Source organism: Haliotis cracherodii, unplaced genomic scaffold, assembly GCF_022045235.1.
Source record: "Haliotis cracherodii isolate W230 unplaced genomic scaffold, xgHalCrac1.p SCAF_3, whole genome shotgun sequence".
NCBI lineage: Eukaryota > Metazoa > Mollusca > Gastropoda > Lepetellida > Haliotidae > Haliotis > Haliotis cracherodii.
Genome location: NW_027266286.1, coordinates 55,545,703 through 55,567,056, shown reverse-complemented (window position 1 = coordinate 55,567,056; position 21,354 = coordinate 55,545,703). Strand labels below are relative to the sequence as shown.

The window sequence follows — 21,354 nt, the reverse complement described above, 5'->3', positions numbered from 1 at the left end:
TCACAAACATCGCAAATAAAAGCATGGACAACATCAATCTTTATCTTTAAAAATCCATCAGCGATAGTTATTCACTACTATTAACCACTCAATACAGAATATCAGGACACACAAATATAGTTCTCAGATAGCATCTAATTACTACCAATGAGATTGTCCACATTAACACTGATGTCATTTTTAGCTGTGTATCGATTAGCCTCAGTGTCTACAGTTCGTCACTGAACGCACCTTGGTGTTTGTTTACAGTTCTCCAACAATCAGATTGCCTATAATCCGACACCACATTTTAGAACCACAAAGATAGAAATCGACCGAACATCGGGTCTGCTGAAAATATATAATTTTCTTAAGGTTTCTCTCTAGAAGCTCTTAAAAATGTGTTGTACAAAGAAATACCAATATATGTATCTTTTGGTAAAGATTGAGTTACTTTTCTAAATCGCGTTAATCAATTATGCTATACAAAAACATATATAATCTACCGGATTAAAGTATGCACCCACGTGTGATGGTTGCTAAAAATGAGACAAACAAGAAATACCAGCATTCGACAGTGACGTATTTGAAACGGGTATCATAGTTGTGTTTTGGAGCATAAAATTGCAGTGTTTTTTGGCGACTGTTTTCAGCCTAGTAACTTTATGATAACGTTTGCAATTGTTTGATTAAATCCATTTTCAGGTGTATACTTTCTTTTGCGTTTAGTCGCTGATATACGACAGCTTGTAAATGACAGGGCCTGACCATTCGATTGCTAAACCTCTGATAGGAATGCATCTAATTTGATCTCAATCCCATACCAGCCCATACTTCCGATACACACAAGGTGATTGATGAAACTGCTTACTTCCGACCCATCTAATGTTACTGACGAAGCTGGTTAATCCCCGTCATCAGGAGACACAGAGTTACCGCATTGTCTCTATATAATACATACAAATCTCCACATGGCCACTCGTCACGATATGGCTGAAATATTGCCGATGTGACGTTAAATTTTACCTCACACAGTCTACATGGCCTCTCAAATAATGTAATGTTTTACTATATGGTAGTTTTCATACATTACTCTGTGGGGTTGATGTTTTAAACTGGCAACTTATTTTTAACACCGTATGCATGCTTGTACCACCTGGTATCAACACTAGTTTATAGTGATGCATAAACGCCTGGTATCATCACTATTTCATAGTAATTCATAAACACCTGGTACATCACTATAAGATTGTGAATCATAAACACCAAGTGTCATCACTATTTGATAGTAATTCATAAACACCTCGTGTCATCACTATTTGGTAGTAATTCATAAACACCTTGTGTGATCACTATTTGGTAGTAATTCATAAACACCTTGTGTCATCACTATTTGGTAGTAATTCATAAACACCTTGTGTCATCACTATTTGATTGTGATACATAAACACCTGGTACATCACTATTTGATAGTAATTCATAAACACCTGGTACATCACTATAAGATTATGATACATAAACACTTGGTGTCATCGCTTTTTGATAGTAATTCATAAACACCTTCATCACTATTTGTTAGCAATTCATAAACACCTGGTACATCACTATTTGATTGTAATACATGAACACCTGGTACATCACTATTTGTTAGTAATTCATGAACACCTGGTACATCACTATTTGATTGTAATTCATGAACACCTGGTACATCACTATTTGTTAGTAATTCATGAACACCTGGTACATCACTATTTGATTGTAATTCATGAACACCTGGTACATCACTATTTGATTGTAATTCAGAAACACCTGATGTTATAACTCCTTCATAGTGATTCATAGACACCCGCTCATGATATAGTCGGAATCGTACAATGTATTTTTGTTGAGATTTCTTATGATCCTGGTAAGGGTTCTGTCGCTTTAGTTACATCGTTAATTATCCTTATGTCGGTAATCGAGATAAAACCCGGCTATTGTGCCTTAAAATGGTAATAATACTTGTATTGGTAATCAAAGTTTACATTGGTAATTATTTGTACACCAATAATCGTGCTTGACACTCTACACCCGGAATCATAATCCGTAATAATATCAATACTAATAGTAATACTTAACACTGATATAGTTTATGTTCTTCTTCACAACTATCAATTATTCTGTTCAAAGTCACTCATTGTTACCGTCAATACTAGCAATCGTACTTAATTACACTTTACACCGGCAATCACACTGTCAACGGGCAACTTGTTTTCAATGACTAACTTACGTACGCTTGCAGTTCCACTGGCTTCCAACTCTTACTTTTTTATGCAAATTATGTGAGTGGCAGTTACCGTAGAGCAGAACATGCATGTCCTTTTCGCGAACACCTGGTGTCATCAATGATTTTCAGTGATCCAATCATAATTTTCACTTCTAGTTTTCCTTTTATGCAATCTGTTTCGGAAGATAATCGAGACTGAAAATTATCTGCTGTGAGCGTTTTATATTGACAGTTGCTCAAACTATAATTACACTTGCTCGACGTCCTCTACAAGGAATCTGAAACACGTCAGCCATGTCGACCGTATGAGTTGAACACTTTGATATAATCGTCCCGTCGTTTATACAGTAGTGCCTATGCTCAATGTAATCTGTGTACATGCAGTGATGTTCTCACTATAACCTCATCTGGAACTATAATATTTACATACGAATATAACGAGACAAATGTTATACCATGAACCAATGTCATTATTCTCTGAAGCAACTTATGTAATCAACTAATGGCTTAAACGTGTCGTTCATTGTTTGTATTTACAAAATCCTGAATAAATATTTCACTTTCGGTAATAAAAATAGGGTTAGTGCACAAACATTGTGACGACTGTATTCAATGCAAATACGTATTATTTCAGTGAAATTAAAAGCAAATTGGGGATGTGTGACGGATATATTCATATGTTGGCAAGCTGCTGCCAACAGCTCTAATCGTGGTATTATCTCGGTTTCATATGATTGATCATAGCAACTATCAGTATTTGTTGATGGCTGGGAAACAATTCGCCCAGCTTGTCTGTTCAGGGAGATGTAATGGCCCCATCTTTCGACATAGGCAACATGTAATGGCCCTATCTTTCAGTATTGTCAACATGTAATGGCCCTACCTTTCAGTATTGTCAACATGACTTTTTGTAATGACCTCATCTTTCATCATTGTCAACATATAATGACCTCATCTTTCATCATTGTCAACATATAATTGCCCCATCTTTCAGCATTGTCAACATGCAATGGCCCCATCCTTCAGCATTGTCAACATGCAATGGCCCCATCTTTCATCATTGTCAACACGCAATGGCCCCATCTTTCATCATTGCCTTCACACAATGGCCCCATCTTTCATCATTGTCTTCACACAATGGCTCCATCTTTCATCACTGTCAACACGCAATGGCCCCATCTTTCAGCACTGTCAACACGCAATGGTCCCATCTTTCAGCATTGTCAACACGCAATGGCCCCATCTTTCAGCATTGTCAACACGCAATGGCCCTATCCTTCGTCATTGTCAATACGCAATGGCCCTATCTTTCATCATTGTCAACACGCAATGGCCCCATCTTTCATCATTGTCAACACGCAATGGCCCCATCTTTCAGCATTGTCAACACGCAATGGCCCTATCTTTCATCATTGTCAACACGCAATGGCCCCATCTTTCATCATTGTCAACACGCAATGGCCCCATCCTTCAGCATTGTCAACACGCAATGGCCCCATCTTTCAGCATTGTCAACACGCAATGGCCCCATCCTTCAGCATTGTCAACATGTAACAGATGTCTGTCATTATTTTCAACATGTGATGATCGTGTTACATTATTGTCAACTTGAAATGATTCCTGAACAATATTGTCAACATGAAATTTATGAAACAACATTCTAAATAAGTTATCATTATTTTACGATAGTACCAACGTCTTGTGGATATTTCTTTAATTATTGTCATTACATAATGCGCACACCTTACTTCAAGCTTATGACAAAACAACGCCATTCATAACCATCTCTCCCTCTCAAACCCAATTTCGTTAACCCACTACCAACCAGTCTCCTGTCTCGCCTTATTTATCTCACTATACTAAGTTAGATTATTGTCAAGGTGAATTCGTCTGCAACTTTGTCGTCAACATGTTACATATGTTTCATATGTTATAAGTGTCATGTAAGACGTAATGATAATGATCTAAACTTTTTACTGGTGCGCTTTAACTGTCAACATGCATGTGTTATGAGGTTGGTATAATAAGAGTAAACTACGTTTATAAGGAACACGCTTATAACGAACTGTCCGATATAACGAACTTATTTTTAGTCCCGACCATTTGCTGTATATATGCTTATAGCGAACTACGGTTATTGCGAACTAAATTTAGTGGTCCCTTCAAGTTCGTTATAACCATAGTTTACTGTATGTACATTTCAAGTATGTGTTAAGATTGTCATCAGTTCACGACTGTGTCATATATAGAATCATTGTGTAAATGGCTTTGGCTGAGATCAATGTTATTAAAAATCCTTGTTTGTTCGAAAACAAAGTTAAAAGACTTTTGTAAAATGGCTAGGGGGCTTATGACCTAAAGGTGTTTATTCAAACTGATTAAAGGTAAGAATGTGTGGAATATCAATAAACAATTGCATAGAAGTCAACAACGTTCTAGCCTGATCAATTTTCAAATCAATGCATGTTTTATGCATAAGTTTGCAGACGTTTCATATATACAGTTCTTGCACTGACACAGGATGATTTTTAACAATAATTTTAGAAGGGATCCACATATTATTACAATTTGAATACCTTTATCTGATAACGGAAATAAATGTCTCAGTTTTCAGAATAAATAAAAGCGACAAAACACTTTCCATAAATCATTTCGTAAAAAATCAAATATACTAAAACTATACTTAGCGTCCTTGCGTCAGGCTTATACAAGCACAGACAATGAGCCTTCCTCTTTTCCTCGAAGTTCATTAGCATGACTGTATTGATGTCCGATGTCTGATTGAAGATATTGATCTGACATTGTTTCATGCATTGTCTGTAGAGTTGAATATGATTTATCGTTTACGGTTGACGAGAGAGCGCACCCTAACTCAAATATTGACAATCGAAATTTGGTTTTGGATCAGATATTCTTCAATGATTACTTAGTCGTATTTGTTCTACTATAATCAGAATCAAATAGCGCTGATTTATGGCTCTGGTTGTGGTTCGAGTTTGATTGTGTTTGGAGATAAAAATACATCCTCACAAAAGTAGATGGCACAATACGTAATCGTTACTGCAAAATAATGTGTGTACACCGCTCCTTATTCTAGTAAAATGACTGTATATCTTAATTACAGACAAAAGCGGAAAAAAATATCGTTCTTCGTCCACGTCCCTTCACATTCACCCATTTATTAAAAATTCCTACCCCACTCCCATGATTTCAAAGTCTCAGGGCTAATTACAGATACAGTAAACTACGGTTTTAACGAACTCAAAGGGACCAATAATTTTAGTTCGTTATAACCGTAGTTCGTTACAAGCATATATATGTACAGCATATATACAGCAAATGGCCGGGACTGAAAAATATAATCGTTATAAGCGGGTTCGTTATAAACGTAGTTTCCTGTACCTCATACCACCGTCCATTTCCATAAATTTATCGCAAAGCCCACACGGCATTATTGCTCCTTACATCGCTGCCGTTGTCTTTCCAAATCAATCTGACAGTTACATACTCAAACCTCCACTGCCAGCCATCTCGTACACCCGCTCTCACTCCAACCTTATCACAAAACCACCCACTCATATACCATCTGGCCCGCCTCCGTGGTCGCGTCATACCAAAATACGTTAAAAGATGGTACTTGTTATTACCCTGCCTGGAGCTTGGCATTTAAGGGACCAAATCACCCAAGGAGTGGTCAGCTCGGAGTCTGTATACTGTGTCTGAGTTGGGTAGTCATGTTAAACTGCGGCATGGTATCTCAGTGAGCTAGCACTAGTAAACCAACTAGTCCGGACTAGTACCCTCAATCTAAACAAGGCTCTCACTCTAGAAGCAATACTAAACCCACAAAATAAACTAGAAAACTTCAAGGCCTTAGGCGTATTCTTAATCAAAACGGAACTAATAAAACGCATCTAAAAACATAATAACCTACCAAATCAAAATCACATAAATAAACAAACATCCACCATACCCAGCTCCCTTAGTTCTCCTCCCCAACCCCATCGGCATCTATTCCAAATCTCAAAATTCCCAAATTATATATAAGCAACCCCTAAAGCCCCCTCTTAGGGTTGCACAGGCCACCTTCGCCCCTTTCGGAAACACATTAAATGGCCTGGCCGCGCCCGTGTGCGAAATACGCATCAGTCGGAAAGCGCACGTTAAATCTCCAAAGTAAGTAAGTAAGTAAGTAAGACTAGTACGAGCAGCCACACTGTTGAATCCCATGTCCTAGAAAGAAAGAGATATGGAACATCGTGTTCTCGTAACCTAAAGGACACCCACACAATATTTCCAGGATGTGACACTTAAAGATTATACCAACGATGATAGTTCTCTTGATAGTTGGGGCGGTTGGAGTAGTTTAGTGGTTAAAGCGTTCAATCGTCACGCCGAAGACCCGGGTTCGATTCCCGACATGGGTACAATGTGTGAAGCCCATTTCTGGTGTCCCCCGCCGTGATATTGCTGGAATATTGCTAAAAGCGGCGTAAAACTATATTCACTTACACTCTTGATAGTTTCATATTTCCCATTAATGTGTTAGGTGCCTAACAAACAACATCCACAAACTACAACACTGACATCACGTCAAGACTCATCCCACAAAGTCCTATTTAAGATCCTCCCTCCGTACAACCTACAACACGTCAACATCAGTCTTTTACAAACATAAATATGCATTAAAGATAACCATTGTCACCATCATATCGCCAATCCCTTCAAGCAATTACAAACAGTCCTCCTATCTTGTTAACAAGTCTTTTACACGTGTTTTGGCGGCGTCGGATCCACTTGAGTATACTAACAAATCGCCAGGCCCACATAGCACAGAAAGACATTGCTTGCTTCGTCCTTTGAAGAAGCATGCGCCAGTATCGACGCGGCACTTAGCCTGAAAACGTTTCCTATCGCGTGCTTTAAGTAATACAATCGTTATGTACTTCGCGTATGGGCATGAGAAGGGTAAAATGGACAATACCGTCTACCCTGAAGTCTGGTATTAAAGTAGGCATGTAAGTGGGATTTATCGTTTTTTAAATAATTGCCATGGAAACGGTCTCTTGTGTAAAGGTGGACTGCAATTATTGGATGGCAGTAATGGATTATAATGAACGGCACCATCAGTATGTGAGCATTAGAAAATCCGTTTTATGCTGCAGTCCGTACTCTTCAACAAATTCAAAAATAAAAACTCAATTTATAATTTTGCTTTAAGGCACTCCAGATCATTTTGGTATATTTGCAATGCGGAAGATGAATGCACGGATTGAACTAATATATCACATGAACGATATGCCCTTTTAAAAACCTGATATTCATATTTGGAAAGGAACAAACTTATTTGATTGACACACTACAGTAAGATCCAATACATACATACATACATACATACATACATACATACATACATACATACATACATACATACATACATACATACATACATACATACATACATACATACATACATAAACACACACACACACACACACATACATACATACATACATACATACATACATACAAGGAACTATATACCTATGATGACATTAATGATGAGTTCGACTGAGTATATATCACAAGGAACGATATACCTATGATGACATTAATGATGAGTTCAACTGAGTATAAATCACAAGGAACTATATATTAATTATGACATTAATGATGAGTTCAACTGAGTATAAATAACAAGGAACTATATATTAATTATGACATTAATGATGAGTTCAACTGAGTATAAATCACAAGGAACTATATATTAATTATGACATTAATGATGAGTTCAACTGAGTATAAATAACAAGGAACTATATATTAATTATGACATTAATGATGAGTTCAACTGAGTATAAATAACAAGGAACTATATATTAATTATGACATTAATGATGAGTTCAACTGAGTATAAATAACAAGGAACTATATATTAATTATGACATTAATGATGAGTTCAACTGAGTATAAATAACAAGGAACTATATATTAATTATGACATTAATGATGAGTTCAACTGAGTATAAATAACAAGGAACTATATATTAATTATGACATTAATGATGAGTTCAACTGAGTATAAATAACAAGGAACTATATATTAATTATGACATTAATGATGAGTTCAACTGAGTATAAATAACAAGGAACTATATATTAATTATGACATTAATGATGAGTTCAACTGAGTATAAATAACAAGGAACTATATATTAATTATGACATTAATGATGAGTTCAACTGAGTATAAATAACAAGGAACTATATATTAATTATGACATTAATGATGAGTTCAACTGAGTATAAATAACAAGGAACTATATATTAATTATGACATTAATGATGAGTTCAACTGAGTATAAATAACAAGGAACTATATATTAATTATGACATTAATGATGAGTTCAACTGAGTATAAATCACAAGGAACTATATATTAATTATGACATTAATGATGAGTTCAACTGAGTATAAATAACAAGGAACTATATATTAATTATGACATTAATGATGAGTTCAACTGAGTATAAATAACAAGGAACTATATATTAATTATGACATTAATGATGAGTTCAACTGAGTATAAATCACAAGGAACTATATATTAATTATGACATTAATGATGAGTTCAACTGAGTATAAATAACAAGGAACTATATATTAATTATGACATTAATGATGAGTTCAACTGAGTATAAATAACAAGGAACTATATATTAATTATGACATTAATGATGAGTTCAACTGAGTATAAATCACAAGGAACTATATATTAATTATGACATTAATGATGAGTTCAACTGAGTATAAATAACAAGGAACTATATATTAATTATGACATTAATGATGAGTTCAACTGAGTATAAATAACAAGGAACTATATATTAATTATGACATTAATGATGAGTTCAACTGAGTATAAATCACAAGGAACTATATATTAATTATGACATTAATGATGAGTTCAACTGAGTATAAATAACAAGGAACTATATATTAATTATGACATTAATGATGAGTTCAACTGAGTATAAATCACAAGGAACTATATATTAATTATGACATTAATGATGAGTTCAACTGAGTATAAATAACAAGGAACTATATATTAATTATGACATTAATGATGAGTTCAACTGAGTATAAATAACAAGGAACTATATATTAATTATGACATTAATGATGAGTTCAACTGAGTATAAATAACAAGGAACTATATATTAATTATGACATTAATGGTGAGTTCAACTGAGTATAAATAACAAGGAACTATATATAAATTATTACATTAACATTGAGTTCAACTGAGTATAAAATAGCAAGGTAAGATATGGACCAATTTATATTGGCAAATATTAAGTGAGGAATCCGTTAAATACTTGTTATGAAATGTATCGCAAGTTTTCAAGATTACTAGGATATTATTTTCAAGAAACCTATCAATTTTGAATATCAAATATAGGGGTTGATTTTTCAAGGTTCTCGCTAGACATTTTCTGAAAGTACTTGATGCAAGATGAATTTCAAGAGAGTGACGACTGTGATTTTAAATGTTTATTGTGTAATGCGACATCGTGATACCGGTACTAGTATATTTATCAAGCAAGTGACCCCCTAATAGTAAAGGTAATGGTAAAAGTAATAGTAATAGAAATAGTAATAGTAATTGTAATAGTAACAGTAATAGTAATAGTAATAGTAAGAGTAATAGTAAGAGTAAAAGTAAAAGTAATAGTAATAGTAATAGTAAGAGTATGGGTAATAGTAATAGTAATAGTAAGAGTAAGAGATGGGGTAAAAGTAATAGTAATAGTAAGAGTAGGGGTAAAAGTAAAAGTAATAGTAGGGGTAAAAGTAATAGTAATAGTAGGGGTAAAAGTAATAGTAATAGTAAGAGTAAGAGTAAGAGTAATAGTAAGAGTATGGGTAATAGTAATAGTAATAGTAAGAGTAAAAGTAAGAGTGAAAGTAATACTAATAGTAATAGTAATAGTAATAGTAAAAGTAATAGTAAGAGTAGGGGTAAATGTAATAGTAATAGTAATAGTAATAGTAAAAGTAATAGTAAGAGTAGGGGTAAATGTAATAGTAATAGTAATAGTAATAGTAAAAGTAATAGTAAGAGTAAGGGTAAATGTAATAGTAATAGTAATAGTAATAGTAATAGTAAGAGTAATAGTAATAGTAGGGGTAAAAGTAATAGTAATTGTAGGGGTAAAAGTAATAGTAATAGTAAGAGTAATAGTAATAGTAATAGTAATAATAAGAGTAAGAATAATATAATTGTAATAGTAATAGTAATAGTTATAGTAATAGTATTAGTAATTGTAAGAGTAAGAGTAAGAGTAAGAGTAAGAGTAATAGTAAGAGTAATAGTTATAGTATTAGTAATAGTAATTGTAAGAGTAATAGTAATTGTAAGAGTAAGAGTAAGAGTAAGAGTATGTACACCGTTACGTGGTATTTCCAATCCTTTTCAAACCGGTATTCGTTATCCTACAGTTTCAAAACACGACTCAAGAGAACATAGATGACCTTTATGCCAAACTATGAAATGATATTTTGTTGAAACTGTTATTAGATGATGCTCTTCAAAAATATCACTAACTGGCATGTTTCACACATTGAGTCACACCAAGTTAATCCAAAATATGAAAGGCTTAAAAGGCAAAAGGCTACTTGTTAGTCATGGACATGTGTTTTAAATCCTGCAGCCATAGGGGGACAGAAGATATCATAAGTCTATTTTATTTCGATTGATATTGAACATTCCACACAATCATTTAGTAGGATAAATTAATGTAATTGAACAGCATTATGTTATATATTTAGTATGTGTGGAACTGTCAGTTGTGACAGTTTCATGTATTTAAGTAATGTAGAATAACACTTCCATGTGTGGTGGCTATGTTTAAAATTGAGACATTGTATTCTTATAATCAATAATCAATAAACGTGTGTGGGTGAGTGGGAATGATAATACGCCGCTTTTGCCAACATTCCAAGGGATATCACGACAGGGAGACAATGAATGGGCTTCACACACTGTACCCTTGTTTGTTTGTTTGTTGTTTAACCCCGCACTCAGCAATATTCCAACTATATGACGGAGGTTTGTAAACATTCGAATCTGGACCAGACAATCCAGTGATCATTGATATCATGATCATCGAACCATGCAATTGGGATACGATGACATGCATCAACCAAGCCAACGAGGTTGACTACCCGATCCCGTTAGTCGCCTCTTACGACAAACATAGTCGTCTTTTACGACAAGCATGGAATACTGAAGACCTAGCCACCCCGGATCTTCGCGGGTCCAGACAATCAGAAGCAGGGCTGTCATGCAAGAGCTCTGTTGTAAATTGGGATATGGTCAACCTGCAACAGGACTCACTCACCCAATACAGTCTTACAATCATTTGATAACACAAGAATAGCCGTCGTTGGGTCCTTATAAGGGGGGGGGGGGAAGGGAGGGGGGGGGCGCTGGTGGTGCGAAGACAATCGTCGTATTTTATTTCAGAAGAGTCTTCTCTAAATATTTGAAGCTCTTAATCCTGCTTCAAATTTCCCGATGTAAGCATCATCGTTGCCTCTATCGATGCACATCAAACTATGAGTAGATCTAACGAAACCCTCACGACCCCTTCGAGTTGCAGAGATAAATCTTAAACTAACGACAATACGACAATACGGAACTGACGTGGGGTCCCCTTGTACAGAGTTAGCATAGTAGTGAAACTTTGGTTAATAAGATATTTCGATGATTCATACTCGTATCCTGTATCATCCATTTTAAAAGAAAGAGGGCATTTCTTTCTATTACCGACTGTATTTTTTTAGTATGAAGTGAACTTAGAAATGTCGTTAGGATAATCATGTGACGTGTGTTCTTTGTGTTGTGGATTGTGAATAAAAAATCTTACTCTGAAAATTCCATTAGTTATAATGCGTAGAAATATAGGTTCAGGAAGAACGAATCATAAATAAATATTATTGATAGCCCCTTTCATAATTGCATTCTCTTATTGGTAGGGGCAGTGGGATGGCGACAGTGGTTATTTAGTGTCTGCTCGTCACGGCAAGGACCAGGGCCCACTTGCACAAAGCGACCTTAGCGCCAAGATGAATCGTAACTCCCATACTTTAACATAGGCTTACAATAGTCTTAGCGCTAAGATCGCTTTGTGCAAGTGGGCCCTGGACTCTACTTTGCTACTATAGTGTCTCTACGTGCTGGTAATACTGCTCGAATAGTGCCAAAAAAACATACTCCGCTCACAACTAGATAGGTTAATTCTATCTATACGCATTATTAAACTTGAAATGTTGAGATATTTGGAGGAAAAAGTCTGCATGATTCAGAATGTTACATGTAATGAATTGGATCGTAATCCACATGAAGACACTGTTCGTAACTAGATTTCTAGGATTTTTGTGGTATTAAATATTTTGGAGGTCCTTTTAAGAAAAATCTACGTACTAAATATGTTCAAAGTTTTTGTTCTTTTAATGCCGAGCGCCAGATAGGGTAACAACAAGTACCAACTTTTACCAGGGATCGACCTCGGGACCTTCCGTTCTCCGGGCCTAATGAGCTCGGAGTCAGTACTGTGTCTCTCTGTCTCTCTCTCTCTCTCTCTCTCACACACACACACACACACACACACACACACACACACACACACACACACACACACACACACGCACACGCACACACACACACACACACACACACACACGAACGCGCGTGCATGCACGTCGCTATATAAAAGTGCAATAAACTTGGACGCGACGTTAAACCCAATTTCACCTAACCTATTTGAGAACACGCGTGAACTTAAAATTCAGACACAATTGTCAGCTACATGTTTGTATAATTTATCTGATTGGGAACCGTATCGTTCTGAGGTCTTGAACAGTAACCTCACAATAAGTCTTCGTAATTTCAATTTTGAAATGCATACACCTGTGGGTAACAACTTATGACGAGTGGCGTTTTGGACTTAAAGGGATCACCATTCTTTGGTCAAAAGCTAACATAAGTATCTTATATGGTATTTTTTATTTTCATATATTCAGTACGATATGGGCGGTCGGGTAGCCAAGTGGTTAAAAGCATTCGCTCGTCAAAGTCGGGTTCGATTCCCCACATGGATACAATGAGTGAAGTCAATTCTGATGTTCTCCGCCAAGATATTGCTAGAATAAGGATTAAGGAGAAAAACCTCACTCACTCACTCACTCACTCACTCACTCACTCATGCACACTGACATGACTGGTTCTGTGTTGGCGAAAGGGTAACACCCAAGTGCAAAGGCAAGTCAATTGTGTCACCTGAAAGACACATGTACAAATGGTACAAGCCAAAATAGAGAATCCCATCGAAAATCAATTTGGCCACTGATGCGTCCACATGTCTACCATACAACGGTTGGGGAGCACCACAGAGGCCTTGAATGTAAGCCTGATCAGACATCCTTGAGTAGGAGTCGTATAACCCATTTCAAAGGGAAGCTAACAGGAGGCATTTGCTTATATAAATTAGCGAATGGAAGAGAACATATTTTTTTGTAAACTCTTTTTATTTTATTTCTCTCCTTTAGATTTTTTCTTATCAATTTCGTATATTAAAATCAACTAGCTAACGTATTGATGCCAATAAGCACACCGTTATTTCTCAATGTCACCACTGACGTTTATTAGATGTTTTCTAATCAGTTTCGTATATTAATGCGTGGGTGAGTATGGTTTTACGCCGCTTTTAGCAATATTCCACCAATATCACAGCGGGGGACACCAAAAATGGGCTTCACACATTGTACCCATGTCGGGAATCGAACCCAGATCTTCGGCGTGACGAGCGAACGCTTTAAGCACTAGGCTACCCGACCGCCCCTCGTAAATTGAACTAAACTAAAAAACCTTTTGATGCCAATAAGCACCTCATTATTTCTCGATGTCACCACTGACATTTTACTTGGTAACTAATCCCTTGTCATTCATGTTTTTAGAAATTCCAATGTCAATATCTAACGGTAAATAAAGTAATGTACATCAGGTACCAACAAATGGTAATTATTATCAATATATTCCGTTAATATATATAACTATTTCATTATGTTAAAGATTACATTAAGTTAAACATAATTCAATGGTAGCAGCTATTATAACATATATGCACACACCGATAACTAGATAAGCTGGGACACATAAGGTATGGTTATAAAAAAGATGGTATGATTGTAATACAAATAAAAGATAAGTATCACGATTTATGTTAATATCTAACAAAATATTGTATGATAGTTACACATAATTTTATCAAGTTAAATATAATTACTTTAGTAGTTGATATATAACCGTATAGTGATAATGACCTTGACTTCCATATCGGATGCTACAGGTTGGGACAAATAAATCTACAGACTGGCTAAGGGATTGATATACAAGAGTTCATATTCTCTTTCCAACCTCTCGCTTAATGGGAAATGACTGTGCCATTTGAAATTAGACATCAACACAAATATGTATATATATGGAGCCAAACTCACATGTCTGGATATGCATTTGGACCCGTGGAGATCCGGGTTAGAATAGGTCCGGTTCAGCAACCCATGCTTGCGGTAAAAGGCGACTATGCTTGTCGTAAACGGTGACTAAAGAGGCCGTCACACCATGACGTTCTGGTCAACATTCTCTGAACATTTCAATCGTTCAATTTTTGAGCTTTCTAGAATGAGGATGACACATCTGGCGTGTGATTAACGTGTGCCTAACGCATGACTAGCGTGTGTCTAACGCACGAGAAGCATGTAACAGCGACCAAGTAAGATACCCCTGAAAACCATTAGCGTGTGCTAACGTGCCACTGGCGCGCGACGAACGATTTGTCAACGTTAGACGAGCGTGTTGAGCGTGTGACTAACGTGTGAATAACGACAGAATAGCGTCTTGCTGGCGTGTTATTTTTACGGTGCGCTAGGGGACCGTTCAGCGGTCGTTGACAGGTCGCCAGTGAGTCGTTCAATGCAAAGCAAACGATTAGTAACAACCAAGTAACGCTAGAGTAACGACTGACTAACGATAGCCGAACGCGTGCAACGCTCGGCGAACGTTAGTAAAACGTTCCACGAACGTTCTTCAACGTTCTTCAGCGTTTAAAATTAAACGTTGAAGAACGCTGGTCTCAGTGAGAACTTTTGTGCATGTTCAAAACTTTTTTTCCGAACCAGCGTTCTCCGCCGATTCCCGGCGATCACCGACGTTCACTAGCGTTCACACAACGCTCTTCTGGCGCTATCCCAGCGACCATGGGCGACTACCAACGTTTCCTCAAACGTCATAGAACGCTAACCAGATCGTCATGGTGTGACGGCCCCATAACGGGATTGGGTAGTCAGACTCGCTGACTTGGTTGATGCATGTCATCGTATCCCAACTGCGTGGATCGATGCTCATGATGTCAATCACTGAATTGTCTGGTCCATACTCGATTATTTACAGACCGCCGTCATATAGCTGGAATATTGCTGAGTGTGACGTCAAACAAGAAACATAAAAAATGAAAACGGATATGCAGATGACCCGTGCCCACTTGCACAAAGCGATCTCAGCGCTACAATGATTGTAAGTCCTATACTCTACATAGACTTAAGATAGCCGTAGCCCTAAGAATGCTTTGTGCAAGTGGTCCATGGTCGTCGATTCGTGTTTAACGTTTGCTACTATTATTACACTATAATTTGTAGGCAATACAATAACAATACAGTATTGATATATATTTTTCTTCTACTGTGACAATACCGATAATCAGATAAGTTGATTTCCCAATTCTTGATTCAGTGGATGTGACGACTGAAGCTATATCAATCACTTCATTCACTTCAGTGGTGTTTATGTTGGAGATCTATATATTGAATTAGCATGAGTTACTGTCGCTGTATAAATGGTCGTTGCGGTGGGAACTCAACTTGTCATTGTCGATTATGTAAATGCCATTGACATTTAGTTAGTACTGGCAGGCTAACGAACGAACCGGGACGAATGCTCACTTAGAGATTCGTTACGATAGCAGATCTATTAATATGTCTTGGTTACCTGTAATTATATTTTCTGTCATCGAATGTCTGAATTGCATTTTTGTTTGTGATATATATGTTTTTGCAGAAAGTATTTGAGACAAGTGGGATAAATACAATGGGGATTCACACAACCTATAAGGATTTACTTGAATTTTTGAAATCTCAGAAACGATCCCTGTTTAAATCTGTCAAAACATTTGATTTTTCAACATTGTACACTGCTATTCCTCAAGGCAAAGTCATGGAAACACTTCATTCATTGATCCTTGGGGCTTTTGTTACAAAATGTGGTGGAAAGTTTTACAGTTACATATCTATCTTCTAGGGCTGTGACGAGTCCAAATCTACTACCCGGGTGCCCATCACCCGACCCTACCCGGGTACCCACTGTAGGTCTCAGAGATACAAAATGTCCGATTGGGAATTTTGTTTTACCACAGCACTTGCAAAACGTATTTAGATGTATTAAACGATCTGGTCATGCATACACTGAAGCTGACTTAAGTTATATCTTTATTCAACCTTATGAAAAGTCAGAAGGAATGGGTGCATTATCATAAAAGAAATGCGAGCGTGAGTGACTTGCAATGTAACCATAAAGTTCTACATATTTTTTGTCATTAACTATATATCACATGACTAACCACGGGTCCAGGTACCCGAGTTACCCATCCCAGCCCTTCTATCTTCAGAGGTTTGGTACAATTTGTCCAAAGTTCGCGGAGAGAAACAATATGTGAAATGCTGAACGTCGTAATTGATAAAATCAGCATGAAATTGGGAATATGACATTTAGTCAAGACGCATGCATCCCCATGGAGAAAAGTTGTGCTCCCCTTCTTGTGGATATGTTGGCTTTATCAAAACAAGGTAATATGGCCAAGAAGTTTAACTTAAACTCCATGTATATCGATGATCTGATATTTGTCTATAACCATTAAATAGCATATTCCCTTCCAATGATTTGCCCACCAGGACTGGAAATAAACAGGTGAGGTGAAATGGGGTTTAACGTCGCGTCCAAGATTATTGCACTTATATAGCGACGTGCATGTACGTGTGTGTGTTTGTGTGGCTGCTTGTACTAGTCCGGACGATTTATAATGCTAGCTCACTGAGAAACCTTGCCGCAGTTTAACATGAATACCCCACTCAGACACAGTATACTGACTCCGAACCGACCAGTCCTTGTTTTAGCCCCTTCATGCCGAGCGCCAGACAGGGTAACAACAAGTACCATCTTTTAACGTCTTTTGGTATGACGCGGTCGGGGATCGAACCCCGGACCTTCCGCTCTCCGGGCGGATGCCCTACCACTAGACCACGGAGGCGGTCCTGGAAATAACAGAGACCTGTGAGGCCGCCTCATGTGTTTCATATTGAGATCCATGCATAAAGATTCAGAGTGATAAAACACTCTCCAAGAGACTGTTTGGCAAGAGGGATGACTTCAACTTTCCAATAGTCAACTTTCCCTTCATGTCGAGCAATATACCAGCAGCTCCAGCCTTTGGTGTTTACATTTCACAGCTTTTGAGATGCAATCGAGCATTCTCATTCTTCGAATATTTCAAAGAACGTCATATGACTCTTGTTCCGAAATGTTTTGACCAGGGTTACATATTTCAAAGCAAAAGTAAAGCTTTCAAAACGTTTTATGGTAAACATTTGGTGACATTTAAAATATTTGACGCATCAGAGACAAAAATTATGTCCGAAGCAAATCCCTTTTGTGTTTGTACCACATGTTCCCGTGTTCATTTTCAGATGAACAATTGACTTGACTTTGCATGTGTTTATGATGGGTACTACCGATGGGGCAGGATACGCTCGCCTTGTCGCAAATGCCTGGTATCATCACTATTTGATAGTGATTCGTAAACACATGCTCATGATATAGTCGGAATCATACAATGGCATCTGGTTTTACCAAGTTTTCCTGGAATATGGAAATGGTTTGTGTCATTTATATTTACGTATATCAAATCAGGAGGAGTAGGAAAACACGCGCATCAGCTAAAATATACCATGACATATCAAACATAACCTTACATATCTATTCAAGCTCATATTGATTGATATATCACATTCATTGTATAACATATCATATTCAAACGTCTACGTCAGATCGCAATATTCAAAAGACATGAAAAATAAGACAAAATTAATAATGATTTTAAATTATAACCCTGGTTGAAATTAAACCACTTGTGATATATCTGTAAATTGATTCACGTTCTGATAATATTTCCATAACCACTGAAAGAGATCTTCATGGCGCGTCATCACATATCGACCAAGACTTACACACTTATGTAGCGTGGATTCCACCATCAAATACACCCAGCCCTACCTGAGTGATGTGTTAACCCAATGCATACAATGACAAAGCTTCAGGCTGCTTTCATAACCTACGTGGACGTCAGTGCAAGTCCCAAAACAGATTTCTCCATAATACCGCGCCTAGTGATGTACTGTGTTGACACAGAGAGACACCACGCGTACCACACAATAAATGCATTTCCATGTCCAAGGGATACAGACGTTCCGTAAATAGAGTTAGAGTCCTGTGACCACCGCACGCGAGGCACTATCTGACCATGCATACTGCCTGAGCTGGAACATGTGAATCAAACGTAATCCAACCACCACCCCAATTCCACAAGGGAAATTAAATATGTCAGAATGCGGACATTGTTCCATTCACAAGGAATCGTAAACGTTTAGGAGAGTACTCAGGCTGAAGGGTTCTATATGTCACGGGCGATTTGAAAACACGATACATAGCTATAAATACTGTACTACATCAAACTGTCTGGTTTGTGGTCTTTCGGGGTATTCAAATGAATGAGACAAAATGTCGGTTTTAGTAACGCTAACTTGAAGAAACTTTCCACAATAAAAATAGAGTGTTAGTATTTGTTATTGGTCTTCAAGTTTATATTGGTCTTTCATGTAATGGATTGGTGAGATCCAATATCAAACACGATATTTGTCCAAGTTTGTGTTTCACAATTATAATGCTATTTCGATTTATAAAAGTAATTTCTGTATTGACGAGGTCTATTGAAGAAGTCGTAATTTAATAAAGAAGTTACAAAATAAACAATATTCTTTAACACAAAATTGTTAAAAATCTGAAAGACGCGTTTTGTGCAATTGGTATGGATAATCAGAAAAAAACGCATATATGTAACGGATAGTATCAAGTGATTACATTTACATGGTTTAGTTCAAAAACTCCATTGTCATTGGAAATCACATGTCATATACACGACAGGCTTAATATATATCACGACAAAGGGGAAAGACAAGAATTACCTCCTGGCTGTAACTTTTCTGGAATGCAAGACGTCGTTTCACAGTGTCCGTATCAGAAGACATGATCACGAATTGTCTTAAGAAGGTATTCCAAGAATTATTCCACTTGTGTACCAGCAAAGCTACCTTCTGATAATGCTGCGCCCTTGTCCAAACTTAGTTATAACGCTCGGTCGTGGGCGGTGAGCGACGTTCCTTTACTCAAAGATTTATTTCTGACTTCATTAATAATTAAAATGCTATCCAATCATATTGGACTGTGTATTAAATCCAATCCCAGTCCGTTTTTACTTGTTCCTTCGTGAAGGCCTAGCCCTCTCGGTATTGTCCCAATGCTATTAGGTAGTTTCCTGTCTCCGCCACCACTGCGCGGCCCGGGCGCTCCCGTGACGTCATAGATCGAAGCACACTCTTCACAAGTCAAACTCATGTCTATATCCCAGCACACCTTGAATAGAAGTCGATCCGTACCTACTCGGATAGGGAGAAGCAGACGTTTCGTAACAATAGCAAGGTACTTGTCTTGTTAGTGCTCAATAAAAACCCTTAAAGGAATCTAAAGAGCAAATTTACCATGAATGCAGTAGCTACTGTGACATCCCATCTGCTGAATGCCTTTACAGAGGACAGATGAAGCATTGATTAGGGACACATTGACTTGTAGCGATCTGGTGTCGGCTCTGCTACACTGCATGCACGTCCTACAGGTGATGTTCGGTGATTGAGAGGCAATATCGTAATGAAATTATATTGGCACAAAAAGCGTTTCTGCTCACTCTGAATTGCAAATAACATATTATGTGTGACAAGTACTCACTAGCCGTTGCAAGGAGATGTTAACAGGAACTGTTCAAATATTGCTGGTTGTCTGAGTGTTTGAACCTGGATAACGTACAGATGGCATCGTTTCATATGATGCACCAAAATGTGCAGCTGTACATCGGTGTTTCTAATTGACTAACAATCATACATTGAATATATACTGAACCGCAAAAGAAACGTCACCCCAAGTAACATTAACATTAATAAAACATACAATAATATGGAAAGCTTGGGTTGGAGGGGGTGGGTTAACGCGGTTGAAGGCACAGCGTCGGCTGGCGAGCGTGTTTCGTGACTGGTCCCTGCTGCTGTCTATTGGAGATGCCCGGCCAGGAGCCTATTGGCTTAGGCACTCGGACTGGACCGCCTCCGTGGTCTAGTGGTAGAGCATCCGCCCGGAGAGCGGAAGGTCCGGGGTTCGATCCGCGTCATACCAAAAGACGTTAAAAGATGGCACTTGTTGTTACCCTGTCTGGCGCTAGGCATGAAGGGGCTAAAACAAGGACTAGTCGGCTCGGAGTCAGTATACTGTGTCTGAGTGGGGTATTCATGTTAAACTGCAGCATGGTATCTCAGTGAGCTAGCACTATTAATCGGCATCACTCCGGACTAGTACAAGCAGCCACACAAACACACACACGTACATGCACGTCGCTACATAAGTTCAATAATCTTGGACGCGACGTTAAACCCCATTTCACCTCACCTCCTCTGGACTGAGACACCGGAAGAGTGAGTTGGTCAGCCGGGCGGCGACGTTGGCGACGAAGATGGGGCTAGTCTTGATATTGCAGTCCACCAGGGAGTCGGAGAGATCCTGGAAACTGTGTATCTCGTACTCGAACCGCTCCTGTCCCATGTACTGCACCATA

The 21,354-nt window shown here is 37.6% G+C and overlaps 1 protein-coding gene across 1 annotated transcript in view; it reads right to left on the bottom strand.

Moving 5' to 3' along the window:
• The window catches only part of LOC139474484 (tyrosine 3-monooxygenase-like), a 58,093-nt gene extending 38,168 nt beyond the window's left edge, over positions 1-19,925 (bottom strand). The window contains exon 1 of the mRNA XM_071257524.1: positions 19,661-19,925. Within this exon, the coding sequence (XP_071113625.1) occupies positions 19,661-19,723 (63 nt within the window). The 5' untranslated portion in view covers positions 19,724-19,925. The remainder of the gene's footprint in view (positions 1-19,660) is intronic.
• Positions 19,926-21,354: the final 1,429 nt, after the last annotated feature.